Consider the following 14503-nt stretch of genomic DNA (forward strand, 5'->3'; position numbering starts at 1 on the left):
AATATAAAACGCTTAGAAGATAACATAGGAGAATATCCAAATGACCTTGGGGTTTGGTGATGAGTTTTTGGATACAACATCAAAGACCAGACTATGGAAGAATTGATAAGCTGGGCATCATTAGAATTAAAAATTTATGTTCTGCAAAATACACTGTGAAGAGAATAAAAAATAAGACATGGACTCATGAAAATATTTCCAAAGTATATATCTGATAAAGGACTATTATTCAAAAAATACAAAGAGCTCTTAAAACTCAACAATAAGAAAACAAGGGCACCTGGCTGGCTCAGTTGGTAGAGCATATGACACTTTATCTCAGGGTTGTGAGTTCAAGCCCCACACTGGGTGTGGAGCCTACTCAAAAACATAAGAAAACAAACAATCCAATTTAAAAATGGACCAAAGACCTAACAGACACTTCACCAAAGAAGATATTAGATGGCAAATACAAATATGAAAAAATGCTCCATGTCAAATGTCACTAGGGCAATGCAAATTAAAACAACAACGAGATGTCACTACACACCTATTAGAATGGCCAAAATCCAGAACACTGACAACACCAAATGCTGGCAAGGATGTGGATTAACATGAATAGTCATTCACGGCTGATGGGAGAACAAAATCATACAGCCACTTCAGAAGACAGTTTGGTGGTTTCTTACAGAACTAAACATACTCTTACCTTAAAATCCAGCAGTATTTACCCAAAGGAGTTGAAAACTTATGTCCACACAAAAACTTGCATAAGATATTTATAGCAGCTTATTCATAATTGCTAACAGTTGGAAATAGTCAAGTGATGTCCTTCAGTAGGTGAATGGATAAATAAACTGGTACATAAAGACAACAGAGTATTATCCAGTGCTAAAAAGAAGTGAGTTACGAAGCAATGAAAGGACACGGAAGAAATGTAAGTCCATATTATATGTGAAAGAAGCCAATCTGAAAAGTTTACATATTAAGTGATTCCAACTATGTGACATTGTGGAAAAGGCAAAACTATGGAGACAATAAAAAGATCAATGGTTGCCAAGGATTGGGGAGTAGGGAGGAAAGGGGTGAATAGGTGGAGCACAGAAGATTTTTAGGGTAGTGAAAATACTCTATTTGATACCATAATGATAGATACATGTCATTATAAATTTGTCCAAACCCACAGAATGTACAACCCCAAGAGTTAACCCTAATGTAAACTATGGACTCTGGGTGATTATGATGTATCAGTAGAGGTTCATTAATGGGAACACATGCACCTCTCTGATGAAAGATGCTGATAGTGGAGAAGGCAGTCCATGTGTGAGGCTAGGGTTGTATGGGAAATCTCTGTATCTTCTGCTCAGTTCAGGAGTAAAACTAAAATTTCTCTACAAATTAAGTCTATTAAAAAAAAAACTAATAGCACCACAGAGAAATGAACATGAACAAACTATAGCACCCTACAACACTACAGATGGAGTGCACAAATGTAATGTTGAGAGAACACAAAACTGGACTCAAAAATATACTCTGCATGTTTCATTTATTTGACTTTCAAGAACATACATGACTAACCCATGATGTTAGGGCCATGGGAAGAGGGAAGGACTGGGATGCCAATATCCCACCATCTCTCCACTAGGTAGTGAGTATAAGGATTTTCTTTCCAAACATCAAGCTGCACAATTTTGATTAGTGGACTTACTGTTGCAATATGCTTTATTTAGGTTAAAAGGTTTTTTTTAAAGTATAGACAAGTTACAACACACCTTGAGTACTGCATTTGGTCTTAACACATCCCTAAAGGGACTTCACATACTGAGGAAGCCAACCATTATGTGAACACTCTGAAATCAAGTCACAGAAATCCAGAGAAGAAAGTGGGATCACTGAGCCTGAGACATGAGGAAGCTGGGTGGGGGGCATGGTTACTGTCTTCCAGCTTTGGCATCATTACCACACTGAAAAGCTGGACTCATTCTGAGTCACCTGGGAGGGTAGAATACACACCAAGGGCTCCAAGTTACTGAGAAGCCAACACAGCTCCACATAAGGGAGAGCTATTCCCAAATGAGTGTCCTCTCTCTGGCCAGGGGCTTTGTCATCATTCCAAGTGTTATACAGTGCCAACCTGTTCCTCATGTGGCTACCAATATGCAAGCATCCCCTAAGGGCCAGGCATGAGGAAGAAGCTGTCCCTTCCCAAGAAAAGATCGGCACTTGGTGGAGGAGGTCTGCTTATAAAGAGATGGACAGTATCCAATAAAATGTACATACAGTGAAATCCCAGCATAATGCAGTAAGTGGGGTCAAAATCCAACTCTGTCAGTGTGCTACTGTGAGGTTAGTGGAACCTGCATAGCCCCATTTTCCCATCAGATGCCAATTCAATGTAGTCCCAGCTCTGGTTTGGTGGTACCTTGTGGCAGGTCTCTGACCTGGCTCAAATATTGATGTGGCTGGGTGGGGGGCGGGGGGGGGTTGCAATTCTTGGTCCTGCAGCTGGCTGGGATTTCATGGCAGTGGCAGGATCCATAACACTCTTGTTTAGCTGGCATAAATCTTGTTGGGGATACTGGGCTGGGAGAATAGAGGGTTCAGGGAGCCAGTCACTCTCCGTACACACAATAAAACTAACTTTGCCTAGGAGTGCTGAGAAAGGTTTCCCACAGCTCTGCCTCTAAACCAAACTCTCACAATGGAGACAACCTCCAAAGAGTAACATATGAGTGCTGGACAATGAGAAAATTCACTCTAGCATGCCAGAGCTACCAGCACGAGATCGGGTGTGTTTTGGAAACAGAAATAACTTCTCTTGCCACCAATGCAGGACGAGGGTAACAATGACCATTTTTTCATGCGTAGATCACATCAGGTCTCTGATTTACTGTCATATTTCAAAAAGCTGGAGCCAGTGCTTTAGGAAGGACAAGAAAAGGGTGAAATCCCTGCTCTGTGGCCTCTTTGGAATATAGAGAATTACTCCATCCTCAAACACTACAAGGGCTTTTCATAGGACAATGGCAAGACTGATCTACATGGTTTGGACCTGAGTTTTCATTTGCTGTTTTGTAAAGAATGGCATCCCCTGCATGTCACACTCAATGTGGTGGGATGCTGGTGGCCTCAGAACAAAGCCATGCTGAGTGGGATGCACAAGGAACCACTGTGTGCTTGGCCTCCATAGTGCTGTGCTCTATGTCATAGGTCAGAAAACCTTTCTAAGGGCCATATCACCAATATTTCAGGATTTTGAGACTGTACTGTGTCTGTCACACATTCAACTCTTCTGTTTTGGAATGAAAGCAGCCAGAGACAACATGTAAATGAGGGAGTCTGGTTGTGTGGCAATAAAACTTTATTTACACAAACGGCAGCAGGTGGGTAGGATTTGACCTGCAAGCACTGGTTTATCAACCCTTGTTTGATGTAGATGAGTAAACGAAATCTATACCATTGATAGTCAGGAGGGGCAGACAAGTTTTGGGCCAATATGGCAGCATCTGAGGATTTTAAGGAGAAAAAGTTGTTCCCACCACATCATTTCACTTTCAGATGCATGACTCAATTTCATTTACATGTTTTGTGTGAGGTGCTTATTACTTGCTGTGGAGCATTGTACTTCCATATGCTGTTTTCACTCTTCTCTCTAAGTTTCCAAGATTTAAAAATATACCAAATGCCATTTTCATACTACAGTGGCTCTCCTTTGCATTCAGGCGGTCTCGGGGTGGTCCTAAATGATGTCAAGGCTGGGCTATGAACATAACATGATTATTAAAAAAGTATATCACTTTTCTTCCCAAGGCTCAGTGGGTAATACATATGTAAAGGATTCAGGTACCATGGTAGTCATGCCATCTAAAAGGGGCCTTCAAACTGCATTTCTACTTCATTTACCTAATTTGCCCAAAGTCTGCTATCTACAGGCATAGGGGCTCTGTTAAGAACAGAAGCTGTGTAGCAGAGCAGGGAGAGTGGTATGCCTGTGTCCACACAGAAGCCCTCTGGATGCCACTGAAGGTGACTGGCTGAGCACATTGTCCTTCAATACTGTTTCAGAAATACAACTCCATAAATGTCATAGCTTACACATCAGGGGCTCAGCCTGAAATATCATGTCCACTGAAAACCTTAGAGAGTTCCTTCAGCAAGTCTGGATAAACCAACCTCTGAGGACCTAATATTTTCCTCTCCTAAATGACCAGTGTGGCAACAACACATATAAAGCAGCTAGAAACATCCTGAAGGGCCATGAATAGCAAGCAGGTACTTCTGGAGTGCCACTCGAGTGCTTCCACTCTCCTTTCACTCACACTCAAAGTGGCTTCTGAGAAGCAGTGTGAGCCAGACCAGAGGGAGCCCTTCCTTTCATCCTTTCACTGCTGGCTGCCTGCTCAGCCGGCCATGGGCATAGCCACCTCTCACCGCAGCATGACTGGGGACCCTGTCATTGAGTCCTTCCCTGTCAGAACGCAAGCCAGCCATAGATAGGGTGCCAAAATCACTGCTTCTCAGAAAAAATGGAAATTAAAAAGGGAAAAGTTCAAAAACTCCCTCAGCCTTTCGTTGTAGAAATAATACAAAATTGTTCCTCTGGGCAGTTCTAGGTAAGGCACCCCCTGATGTGCTGTTGAGGACTTAGGGAGCTATGATGTTCCAGAAGTCAGGGGGCCATCTCCCATTGTCCCGTCTTGCTCACCCCATCTCAATTCCAGAGGCTGCCAGCGGCCTGGAACCACTCACAGAAAGGCAAAGCTCCAGGACAGAGATGCACACTTCGAGGAAGTCTGGCCTGCAGCCACAGGGTGGGCCCAGGTGGAAGTGGAGAGGCCAGAGGTCAGATGTCACACCCTCCTCAGTGCTTGCAGCTCTCCCCATCATGTACTACCCCACACACATGCACACACATCCCAGGCACAGACACTACATGCACACACACGCACACCACACCCACATACATCAGGGGCACACATACCACATGCACACATACACACTCTCTCCAGCAGGGCAGAGGCTCAGGTGCTGTGATGATCCCTCTCCTGGTCTTCCCACTATGGGCTGTGAGCATTTGAAGGTGGGACTCTGTTCCCACACATTGGCCCACCTGGAACACAATCTAGTGTCAATAAACATCTGATGAATGAATGAATGGACCAAGGAGGCGGGACAAAAATAAATTTATACTATCCATAGCAAGTACAGCTTACCTCTTGCTCAGGCCAAGCCAGAGTGCTTGTACTCAGCCTGTCAAATATGTATTCAAAGTCCTATGTGCCCTTCACTGTCCCAAGATGGGGATAGGCAGTTAGTAAATGCAGGATGGCTACCCTCAGGGAGCCTGCACTCTAGCCAGGAGACCATGAGACAGACAACTGTCTGTAGTATATACACACTACCTTGTCAGGAGGAGAAAATGGGGGTGTGGAGTAGTAGTTGAGGGTACTCCATCAGCAGGGGCCACTCTGAGGGATGTGAAGACAGGTCAGGAGGGCATTCAGGCCATGGGGAGAGCTACAGAGGCCCTGGGGGAGCCAGCAGGATCAGATGGAGGGACAGGGGCTGGGAGGTCAGCATGGCTGGGAGTGGAGTGAGCCAGAGGCAGACTGGAACTAAGTCTGGGAAGGAGGTGGGCGCTGGGTCAGGTAGGATCTTGCAGGCAGTATAGACTCTGATGTTGGCTCTGAGGAGACTGGAAGCCAAGGGGGTTTCTGAGCAGTGGTGGGGTACATACACTCCAGCCACTGAGGGTACAAAAGTTGGGGGTGCCCACAGTGAGCCAGATAGGGCATACTGATTGGGAGGCTAGTCCTGAGGGAAGAGCTCACATTTTGCACGGGTCTGAAGATATCTCCTGACAAAGCTTCAGACACACCCCATGTTCCACCTCAAATATATAAGATTCCCTGTCAGTTTCTCTGACCCCTGCCTGGATGTCCAAACAAGGGCTTGGGCAAGGACATCCCTCAGCAGCCCCCAGGCTGCCACTGCCCTCCTAGCCACCTCCTCCATATGCGGGTTTGGTCCCTTTAGTAAAGGGGCCTCCTCTATCCAGGTGGAGCTGACATTCAGAGGTGACTATAGGGCTACTGCTCAACCGGAAGGAGGGAGCCAGGAGCCATGAAGGTGACGGACATTGTTTGGTAACTTCTGAGGAAGGCTGCACGGAGGCTCATCCCATTTAGCTTCCTGAGTCTTTCTAGCCCTGAAAGCTTTTCAGATTGCCCCTCAGGAGAAAGCAGATATGCCAAGGCCCAGGTGCCCAGCAATGGGGACAGCAGTCTTGACCCAGGGCCGAGATTTCACACCCCCTTGAGATTGAGCCACCAAAATATGTGTCTAACCCACTAGACAAATTCTCAGCTTTCCAAGTAGTGTGTGTCTTAGGGTGTTTTTTTTTCCTGTGCGCATTCTAGGCTAACATAGAAAGTGATAAGTATCTGACCAAACTTCACCTTGTCCTGAAATGGGAGTAAGCAGAGCACAGAAAGCAAATATTTATCGAATGCCTATTTTGAGCTCAGTTCTCTAATGCCTTTGCTCATTGAATCCTATTATCAACTCCACTGTACAGTTAAAAAAGGAGACTCACAGACTAAGCAAATGTCCCAAAGCTACCATGTAATAATAAAAAAGTGTTATGATTTGTATCCTTGTTTACCTGACTTTACAGCCCAAACTTTCTACACTTAATTTTTATCTAAGCCTATCTCCTGTATCAGAAGAACACAGTTTAGGATTAGTGCTGGGTTCATTCTCATAAAAGAGAAGTCCCACACTTTTGGGAAGTGATGATTAAATATTCAGCGGAATAAGATCATATGGAAGGGTCTTGTGGTGACCTCAACAGTGTGGCAGTGTTTTACACAACTCTTTGCCAACTCAGAGCATCCCTGAGGCCCTGGAGGAGGGTGTGAGGTGAGGCATGGAAGGGAACTGTTCCCTTGTCCACTGTCCTGTGGCCTCATGTGGCCACACCCACTATGGGGTTTGGTCCAACACAGAGAACCTCAAGTTCCCGCTGTAAGCCGGGTGCAAAAGTGACTCTGGGGTCAGCCAGGCACCACCTGAGAAAATCTCACGGCCTCTCAGGATTCCTGAGCATTACAGAGTGAATTCACCAAAGGGCAGCCCCAGGCCCTTTACATTCAGCACAGCTCCCTGGTAGGGTGAGGAAAATGTTCTCATGTAAACTGGAATTTACATAGCATAGTCAGGGCTCCATGCATATTTGCTGAATTTTGCAGTTGACTGAAAATAAGGTAATATGGAGTAAGCTTCCATAAAAAGAAAGGAGTTCAAGGTCCCCTCTTGTCTGCTGCCCTAAGCTTAGCTCTTTACTTAGATCACTTAGCCCTCAGCAGCCCCCTGTAGGTATCTGTGTCCTGGCCCTGAAGATGAAGTGGCCCAGCAAGGTTGAGTGTTTTCCTAAGGTCACACGTGGGATCCCTAATTGCACCAAGGGTGCACCAGGTGTGGGATCCCTGCACCCAGCTTGCCTCCCCAGCAAACCCATTCCCTCTCTGTGCACGTGGAGGGCAGCACACATTAAAGCCTCACGTGAGAGCTTGGAAGAGAGCAGCCACCAGAGCTTCGCTGGGCACAGTGCACTTCTTTCCTTTAGTCTCTATTTGCACGTGCCCAGCTTTTTGGAGTGAGACTACTAAGAAGTTATCAAATATGCTTTTTATAGCTGATTTACAAAAGGTAATTATTCATTTTCTTCTTAAATGAAACAAGGACTTTGGTTTTAGAATGACTTTAATTAATGCAATTTTAACAGGACTGTTCAAAAGCCAACGCCGAGGGTGAAAATCTTTTGATCCAGCTGCTTCCTGCCTTTTAAAACCCAACCAATCCCATCACAATGATGCTTTTGAAAGGTAAGCTAGCACCATCCATGGATTTTAGAGACCCCACTTTCTTTGCTGACTGCAGAGGGGAACACACGCAAACAACAAAGCATTCCACGCAGGCAAAACCAAACTGGTCTGAAGCAGCGACGCCAAGCCCAGAGGACGCCAAGCCCTGAGTTACTTGAGGTGTGATATGAACGGAGGCTATCAGAAATGGAACCAGCATCCTGGGCATGGGAAAAAATGAGCTGGTCAGATGCACATGGAAGGAAAATGTCAGGCAAGCAGTGTGGGTAAGAGGAAATATGAACTGAGTAGAAGAGAGTCATGATTCATCACCCATGTCCTTCGGAGGCTTTGTCTGAAGACGTTTAGAGGTGAGAGCTGCAAATAGAACAGGTACTTGGTAGGCATGGTTGTGCCCTAATCCAAGTAGGAGGGCAAAAGTGGGGGCTCCTGAAAAGGTTATGTGAACATAGTAGGGGGTGGATGTCACAGAACAATTTTCGTTGGGAGTCATGCCTGGGTATCTTTAACTGTCCACCTTAATCCACAGGATCCAAGGGATAAAAGCCCATGAAAAACACCCTGAGTGCTTGGCTTCCTGTGGGACCAGCATCACATTATGTAGCCAGAGACCCCCAGACCCTCTTGTTCCTAGCACCTTTGCTCCTCAATCTCAACTCAAATATCATCTTCCCAGAAGCCCTCACAGCAGCTACCTCAACAGTGATGCCTGCTCACACCCCAGACACAATCATCATAACTAAGAACAGTGCCGACCACAGAATGAGTCTAGGGAGGCCTGAGTTCTAATTTTCCCCATGAGGACTACACTTTACTATTTCTTTTGAAATACCAAACATTAAGTTCTATCATTGAATATTTTGGAGACTTCACTAAATACCTAGTCTGGCTCCTGGGTTACCAGCATTGCTCTCTGAGGCTGACTTTTGAACACTTATTTCTTGACTTGCTACTGCCTGCCTCTTCCACTACACTTGAGGCTCTAGAGGGCAGCGGGTCTGTCTGTGTCCCCTGGGTATAGCACAGTGCCCTGCAGAGTTGGAGGCTGACACATCTTGTTGATAGGTGGGCAAATGCCTATCCTCTTGTGCAGTGGGCTCTGGTATTCACCCTGGAGTCAAGTGTCCCATGCAGAGGCTCATTGAACACAGCAAGTTATGATGGTGGTGTGAAGGTAGGCCTTTGCTCACATCAAAGGAGGCTGGGGGCTTTAGGGTTCTGCAGAGGTCAATGCAAATTGACCTCTCCTAGCTCAAAGAGCCTCCTCTAATGTTATTCTGTAAGGATGGCTGTGTCTGTCCCTGGAGCAAGCTGAGCTCAGAGAAGCCTAGAGCTGTAACAGAGTCTGTCTCCTTAGCAAAGCCCAACCAGAACCCAAGAGGTTGAGGGGGGTCCCTACTGGTGGTCACTAGTGAGAGTACAGAGCATCACAGGCCTCCAGGGAATTCTCCTCCTTGGGCACATTGTCCAGAGTCCACTGGGCAGAGAAGTGAGCAAAGCGGGGGCTCTGTCTGCCATTGCACTCCAGACAGCCTGCCACTCTAGGTCTCAGACTGAGATGGATGGAGGGGGAGAGAAGGAGGGAGAGGGGGAAAAAGGTCTGGATACAGCTTCCCAGGAAGCTGCATCAGCCAGATGACAATCAGAATTAACATTAGAACACCTTGATGAAAGAAAGGAAGAAAGAGTTGAATCCGTGAATGAAAAATAGATTATTCACTGTCAGTCTGAACAATGGAACAAGACATAAATAGCAGCCATGCACAGGACATGCCAATTTTGCTCAAAAATGGTGTGCACAGCACTCCAGCAGCCCTCCAGAGAGCTCAGTACCACAGCCAAGTTCTGTACCAAGCAGATGGGGAGAAAGAAAATAACAATGGCCTCTCAGAAGTGGGAAGGACATGGGCTTTAAAGTCAAAGATTCATAGTTCTAGCTGCTATTTACAACTGTGTACACACTCACAAGGTTAGGGTGGAGGGAGGGAAGCAGGACAGATGGGAAACAGAACACAGAAAGCAGAAGGAGAGGCCAGGCCACCATCCTCAGGTGAGTGACATTCAGCCTCATGGAGCTTTGGTTCCAACATCAGCAAGATTGGCTCCAACCACCTTGCAGTTGAGATACAGCATGAGCGTGTTGGGAAAGCTGTAAAGAGCAACTGCTATTACTGACATTGGGTAGAAATAAGTGCTTCAGGAGTCCCTGCCTTGCCCAGCACAGAGAGGAGTATGTGTAAGAGTGAAAACAAGAAAGGAGGCATGCCCACAGATGAGAATGGAGCTTGTCAGTTGTGGCTGGGAAGGGAACATCAAGGTGTAGAGGGCCGTACCTCAGGTCTCTCTATGCTTTACAACCTCAGAGGCCAGGGATGACTAACAACCAGGCCCCTCCGCATCTCACTGGGCTCTGCTAGGACAATCCTGTTGGTAAATGCTATTTAGTTTGTCACCAACCAGAGTCCCTCTCTCCAAGACAATCCTGGCCCTAAGCACACCTGCCCTCTGGTGCTCCAGAGGATGCAGCTGTGGCATGCTGGTTTCCGGGTCCTACCACCACGTTCCTGTGAGCCAAAAGGGATCTCTGCAGCAGCCTTCCTTGATAAGCCTCCTCTCCCAGGGCCTGCAAGTCCTGGAGAGACTTCATGCCTTTGTACCTGAGTTGTCACTGAGACACCATGACTCAGGTGACAGAGGGTCCTGTGTCTGTTACCCAGAGAGCCCCCTGTCAGCTCTCTGATGGAGCTACCTATCAGGCTGCGTGCCATCTCTTTCCACTGAACAAAAACTCAGGAAGTAGGAACAACTGTTCTCCCCACTTACAGAGGCACAGCAGAGAGAGTGTGTCTCGGGAAGGAGCCAGAATTCAAATCAGCAGAAAGGTGGGAATTGAGAAGGGTGGATGGCAGTGTTCACAGAGACCTCCCTTACCTTGGTGAAGGTCAAACAGTCCTTGTCCTGGTCTCTGTCCTTCATCTCGAAATCATAAAGTGCTTTGCCCTGGGGCGGGGTTTGTGGCAAGGGCCGGATGCACTGGATGTAGCTGGCGGGCAGGAAGCCATGAGCCCCGTGCAGCTCCCCATGGTACCAGTGCTCATCCACCCTGCGCCGCAGGATGATGATGTCGCCTTTGCTGAACTTGAGGTCGCCGGGTTCTTTCCCCTCATAACTGTAGAGAGCTTTCCCATAGGGAAGCTGGGAAAGAGTCTGAAAGTAAAACATAGCATCTGGTTACTCAACGTGGCCTTCCTGCTGCCAGGTTAGATCTGCCTAGGTTAGGGGCTCTCATGCAGTGTGGGCACATATAGAATGCTCTAGAGTGGGAAGTACTTCAAAGGAACAGATGCCCTGTATGGGAATACTCAAGCCCATGGTCCTGCCAAGACAAGATGGTCCCTGTAATGGCAGTCCCCCCTCAAATAGTACACATGAGAGGGGGGCCTTCCACAGGAACTAACTCACTCTGCCAAAAAGAACTCTGAAGGAGGAGCTAAATTGTCATCAATTACAGGTGAGGGAACTGAGGCACAGAGAGAGAGAAGGTAACTGGCTCAAAACCTCACCTCCGTAAGGGTTGCAGAATTCCCACTCAGGTGGCTGGCTCTGGAATTCTCATCTACTACTCTATGTTGAACTGTCCTCCACTGAATGCTATTTCTAGCTGCCAGACTTCCAACAATTATTGTCCAATAAGATTTTCCAGACTGCACCTCTGAACCTTCACAACTCAGCATATGTGTCAAGGGGGTTCCCGGGTCAAGGGGACGGACCCACACTGACTGTGGGACTTTCCCACTCACGGCCTTACAACCAATGGCATACACCTGTGACGTCAAGCCCAGAGGGACAGTCTGGCCATGGAAGGTGGAGGCCAACCCTGGGACATTGGTCCCTAATGCACTAGAAGTTCTAACAAGTGGTCCCTGGCTGTCACAAACATCCCTGCCCCGGCCCTATACACACACCAATGACAAATAGCTTTTTGATGCATATGGCAGTCTGGTCCAGAAGTACAATTTCAAGACCATAAAACAGTATCTTCTTAATGTCAAGGGATGTTCTTGTCATCCTGTCAAAGATGAACCAACCATTTCAAAAGTGATCTGCCATCTTTGGCCTTAAATGGTGAGTTACAGGCTCTGAAGCCAAAATGAATTTGTGGCAATCTTCTGCTCCTCTGAAATAAGGAGTCAGTCAAACTACCCTGAAACTTGAACTTGATGTCACCATCCACTTCCTGGGGTCTTCCAACTTAACCGGACTTGTCTCATAAAGACCAGTGACTGTCCTTCTGTGTGGGCAGGCAACACCCATAAACTGAGTAAGCTCTTCCAGAAGCCAAGTCTCTGCCAGAGGAAAACCAAAGGAAAACCCACCACTGTCCCTGTGTCAATACCCAACAATTTCCCTGACAGAAGCTGCATTTTCTTACCAGGGCTGTCTATGCCAAGGATTTCTTTAGTATTCGAATCAATCAATAGAACCACAAAAGCCTGAAGCAGTAGTACATCGAAAAGCTCTTTGTAGGGGACTTAATAGCATGTTGGCAACTCAATCACTGTGCATTTATGTTTCAGCAATGTCAAATGACAGCAGTTAAGAGAGAACCTGCTGGCAAATTGACAAACAGCCACCACTAACCAATTAAACAGTAACACCAGAGGATTTTTCGTTGCAGAACTCAATGAGGGGAAAAAAAATCAGTTTGCTTCCAATAATACTCATCCTGGCTAGCTTTGTACTCTAAGCACAATAGCCCATAACAGGCCCCGATTTCACAGGGCTGAAGCAAAGGGGTGATATGCAGCACAAGTACTGTGATGAGACAAGAATGGAAAGGGCTACTGGCTGTGAATCACCAGAAGAACCTCACTGCCACACAAAGGCCAGTCATCCCCTGGCCCAGGGGTCATCAGCTGGGGACAGTTTTGTCCCCCTGGGGAACATATGGCAACATGTAAAGACATTTTTGGTTGTCACAACTGGGAGGTGGGGTGCTATTGGCATCTAATGTGTAGAGGCCAGAGAGGAGGCTAAACGTCCTACAAGCACAGGGCAGCCCCGACAGCAAATAATTACCCCTCCCAGAATCCCTGCCGCAACCCGTGAGGTTAAATTTACAAAAAGACAGAGTAGCTTTCTTGTTCTATTTAAACTTAGTCCATCACAACTTTAAAAGTTAAATATTACATTGATTTCCATGACAGGAGTCTGTTCACTATTGAGCACATGGAGAAGCTGAGATACCCACTGAGAGGTAAGAGGTGTTAAAGGGGCAGTAAGGAGAGAACCCACAGTCACACTTGAAAATGGGCCTCAGTTCAGTGCAGAAAAGAAACCTTCACTTTGCCACAGACTCTGTTTCCTTTCACCACCACCCCCCGCCCCCCCCCTCCCCGCCGACTAAGAGGGCAGTGCTCAAAAGCAGTATTTGGAGAGCCACACACACTGAGGTTGCTGGTCATTTTTGCTACTCTTGATAATGAAGAAGAGCAAGAACGGCCAGATTCACACTTTTGTTTCTATGGGCTGTACCTCTATCTGTGCACCGCCATGCTGTTTGAACATGCGCAGCTCCCCATCCTCCCATGCACAGGGGACGCCAGCATCCACACTCTGGCCCGCTTACGACCAGCTCTACCACTCAGTTGAAACAAACACTGCTCATGCATGTTGTGCAATCCTGGCCCCGACCTGCCTGGGGTGCACGGAAGGGCCTGGGAGTAGTGACAAGAACCTGAGGCTGTTCTCACCTAGGTGGCCTGGCTCCAGGCCTGGTGTTTGTGAGTAGTGTGTCTTTTTGGCTGTGTAAGGAATGTACTGCTGATGTCCAGGGGCCCTGGTCTCTCAAGGACTCTCTAAAATCTGCATGGTCCCATCCATCCGGGCACTGTGACCCCAGACCTCCTGGTCAGCCCAATGCCTTTCACGGCCCAGATCTACCTGCCTCTCTCTGTGCTTTCAACTTCTCTTCCAAGTTCCAAGGGAACTTAGTTCCAATCTAATTGCTTACTTGACTTCTCAAAATGGACATCCCATGGCTGTCCCTGGAGCCTACACTCCCTGCATTCCTCACTCTGGTCAGGGACTGCTGGCCCACTGCCAGTCCTGTCCCCTGTCGCCCCCCCCTCGTGCCCATCTTCTCCCTTTAGGGAGAAGGACTTTAGCACTAGTCCTCAAGTTCTACTGACCCCACTGGAAGGCTCTCAGGGAGGCACCAGGCATGCCTCTACCCCCATGGCTGGGTCCTTCCTCTCTCTCACCTACACCACTGCAAACCTCCAGCAGCAAGTCCCTGGCCCCAGGCAGCCTACTGTGAGGCTAGATGCCCAAACAGAGCTGATCCTGTCACCCTGGGGCTCATGAGCTTTCAGGGGCTACCTACTACCCGGAGGAAGGGGCACCAAGCTCCTCGGCATAGCATTCAGGATGCCCCGACACTGGCCTCAACACAGCTTCCAGCCACAGCCCCCGATGCTCTTCCCCACTCCCTGTGCCAGCCATGGGGACAGCATCCTTGCACACAAACAGCACATGCTTCTGGAACCTCTGGAGCTTCTCTCTCCTTGGCTCCAGGCTCTCCCTCCCAAACCCAGAGGCAGCAGGCTGTGCTCTCCAATGTCTGGGAGCCTCTACTC

General features: G+C 47.5%; 1 protein-coding gene across 1 annotated transcript in view; it reads right to left on the bottom strand.

Moving 5' to 3' along the window:
- SH3RF3 (SH3 domain containing ring finger 3) overlaps positions 1-14503 on the bottom strand; it is a 389906-nt gene that overhangs the window by 166164 nt on the left and 209239 nt on the right. The window contains exon 2 of the mRNA XM_043604761.1: positions 10797-11072. Coding sequence (XP_043460696.1) covers positions 10797-11072 — 276 coding nt within the window. The remainder of the gene's footprint in view (positions 1-10796; positions 11073-14503) is intronic.

Source organism: Prionailurus bengalensis, chromosome A3, assembly GCF_016509475.1.
Source record: "Prionailurus bengalensis isolate Pbe53 chromosome A3, Fcat_Pben_1.1_paternal_pri, whole genome shotgun sequence".
NCBI classification, from domain to species: domain Eukaryota; kingdom Metazoa; phylum Chordata; class Mammalia; order Carnivora; family Felidae; genus Prionailurus; species Prionailurus bengalensis.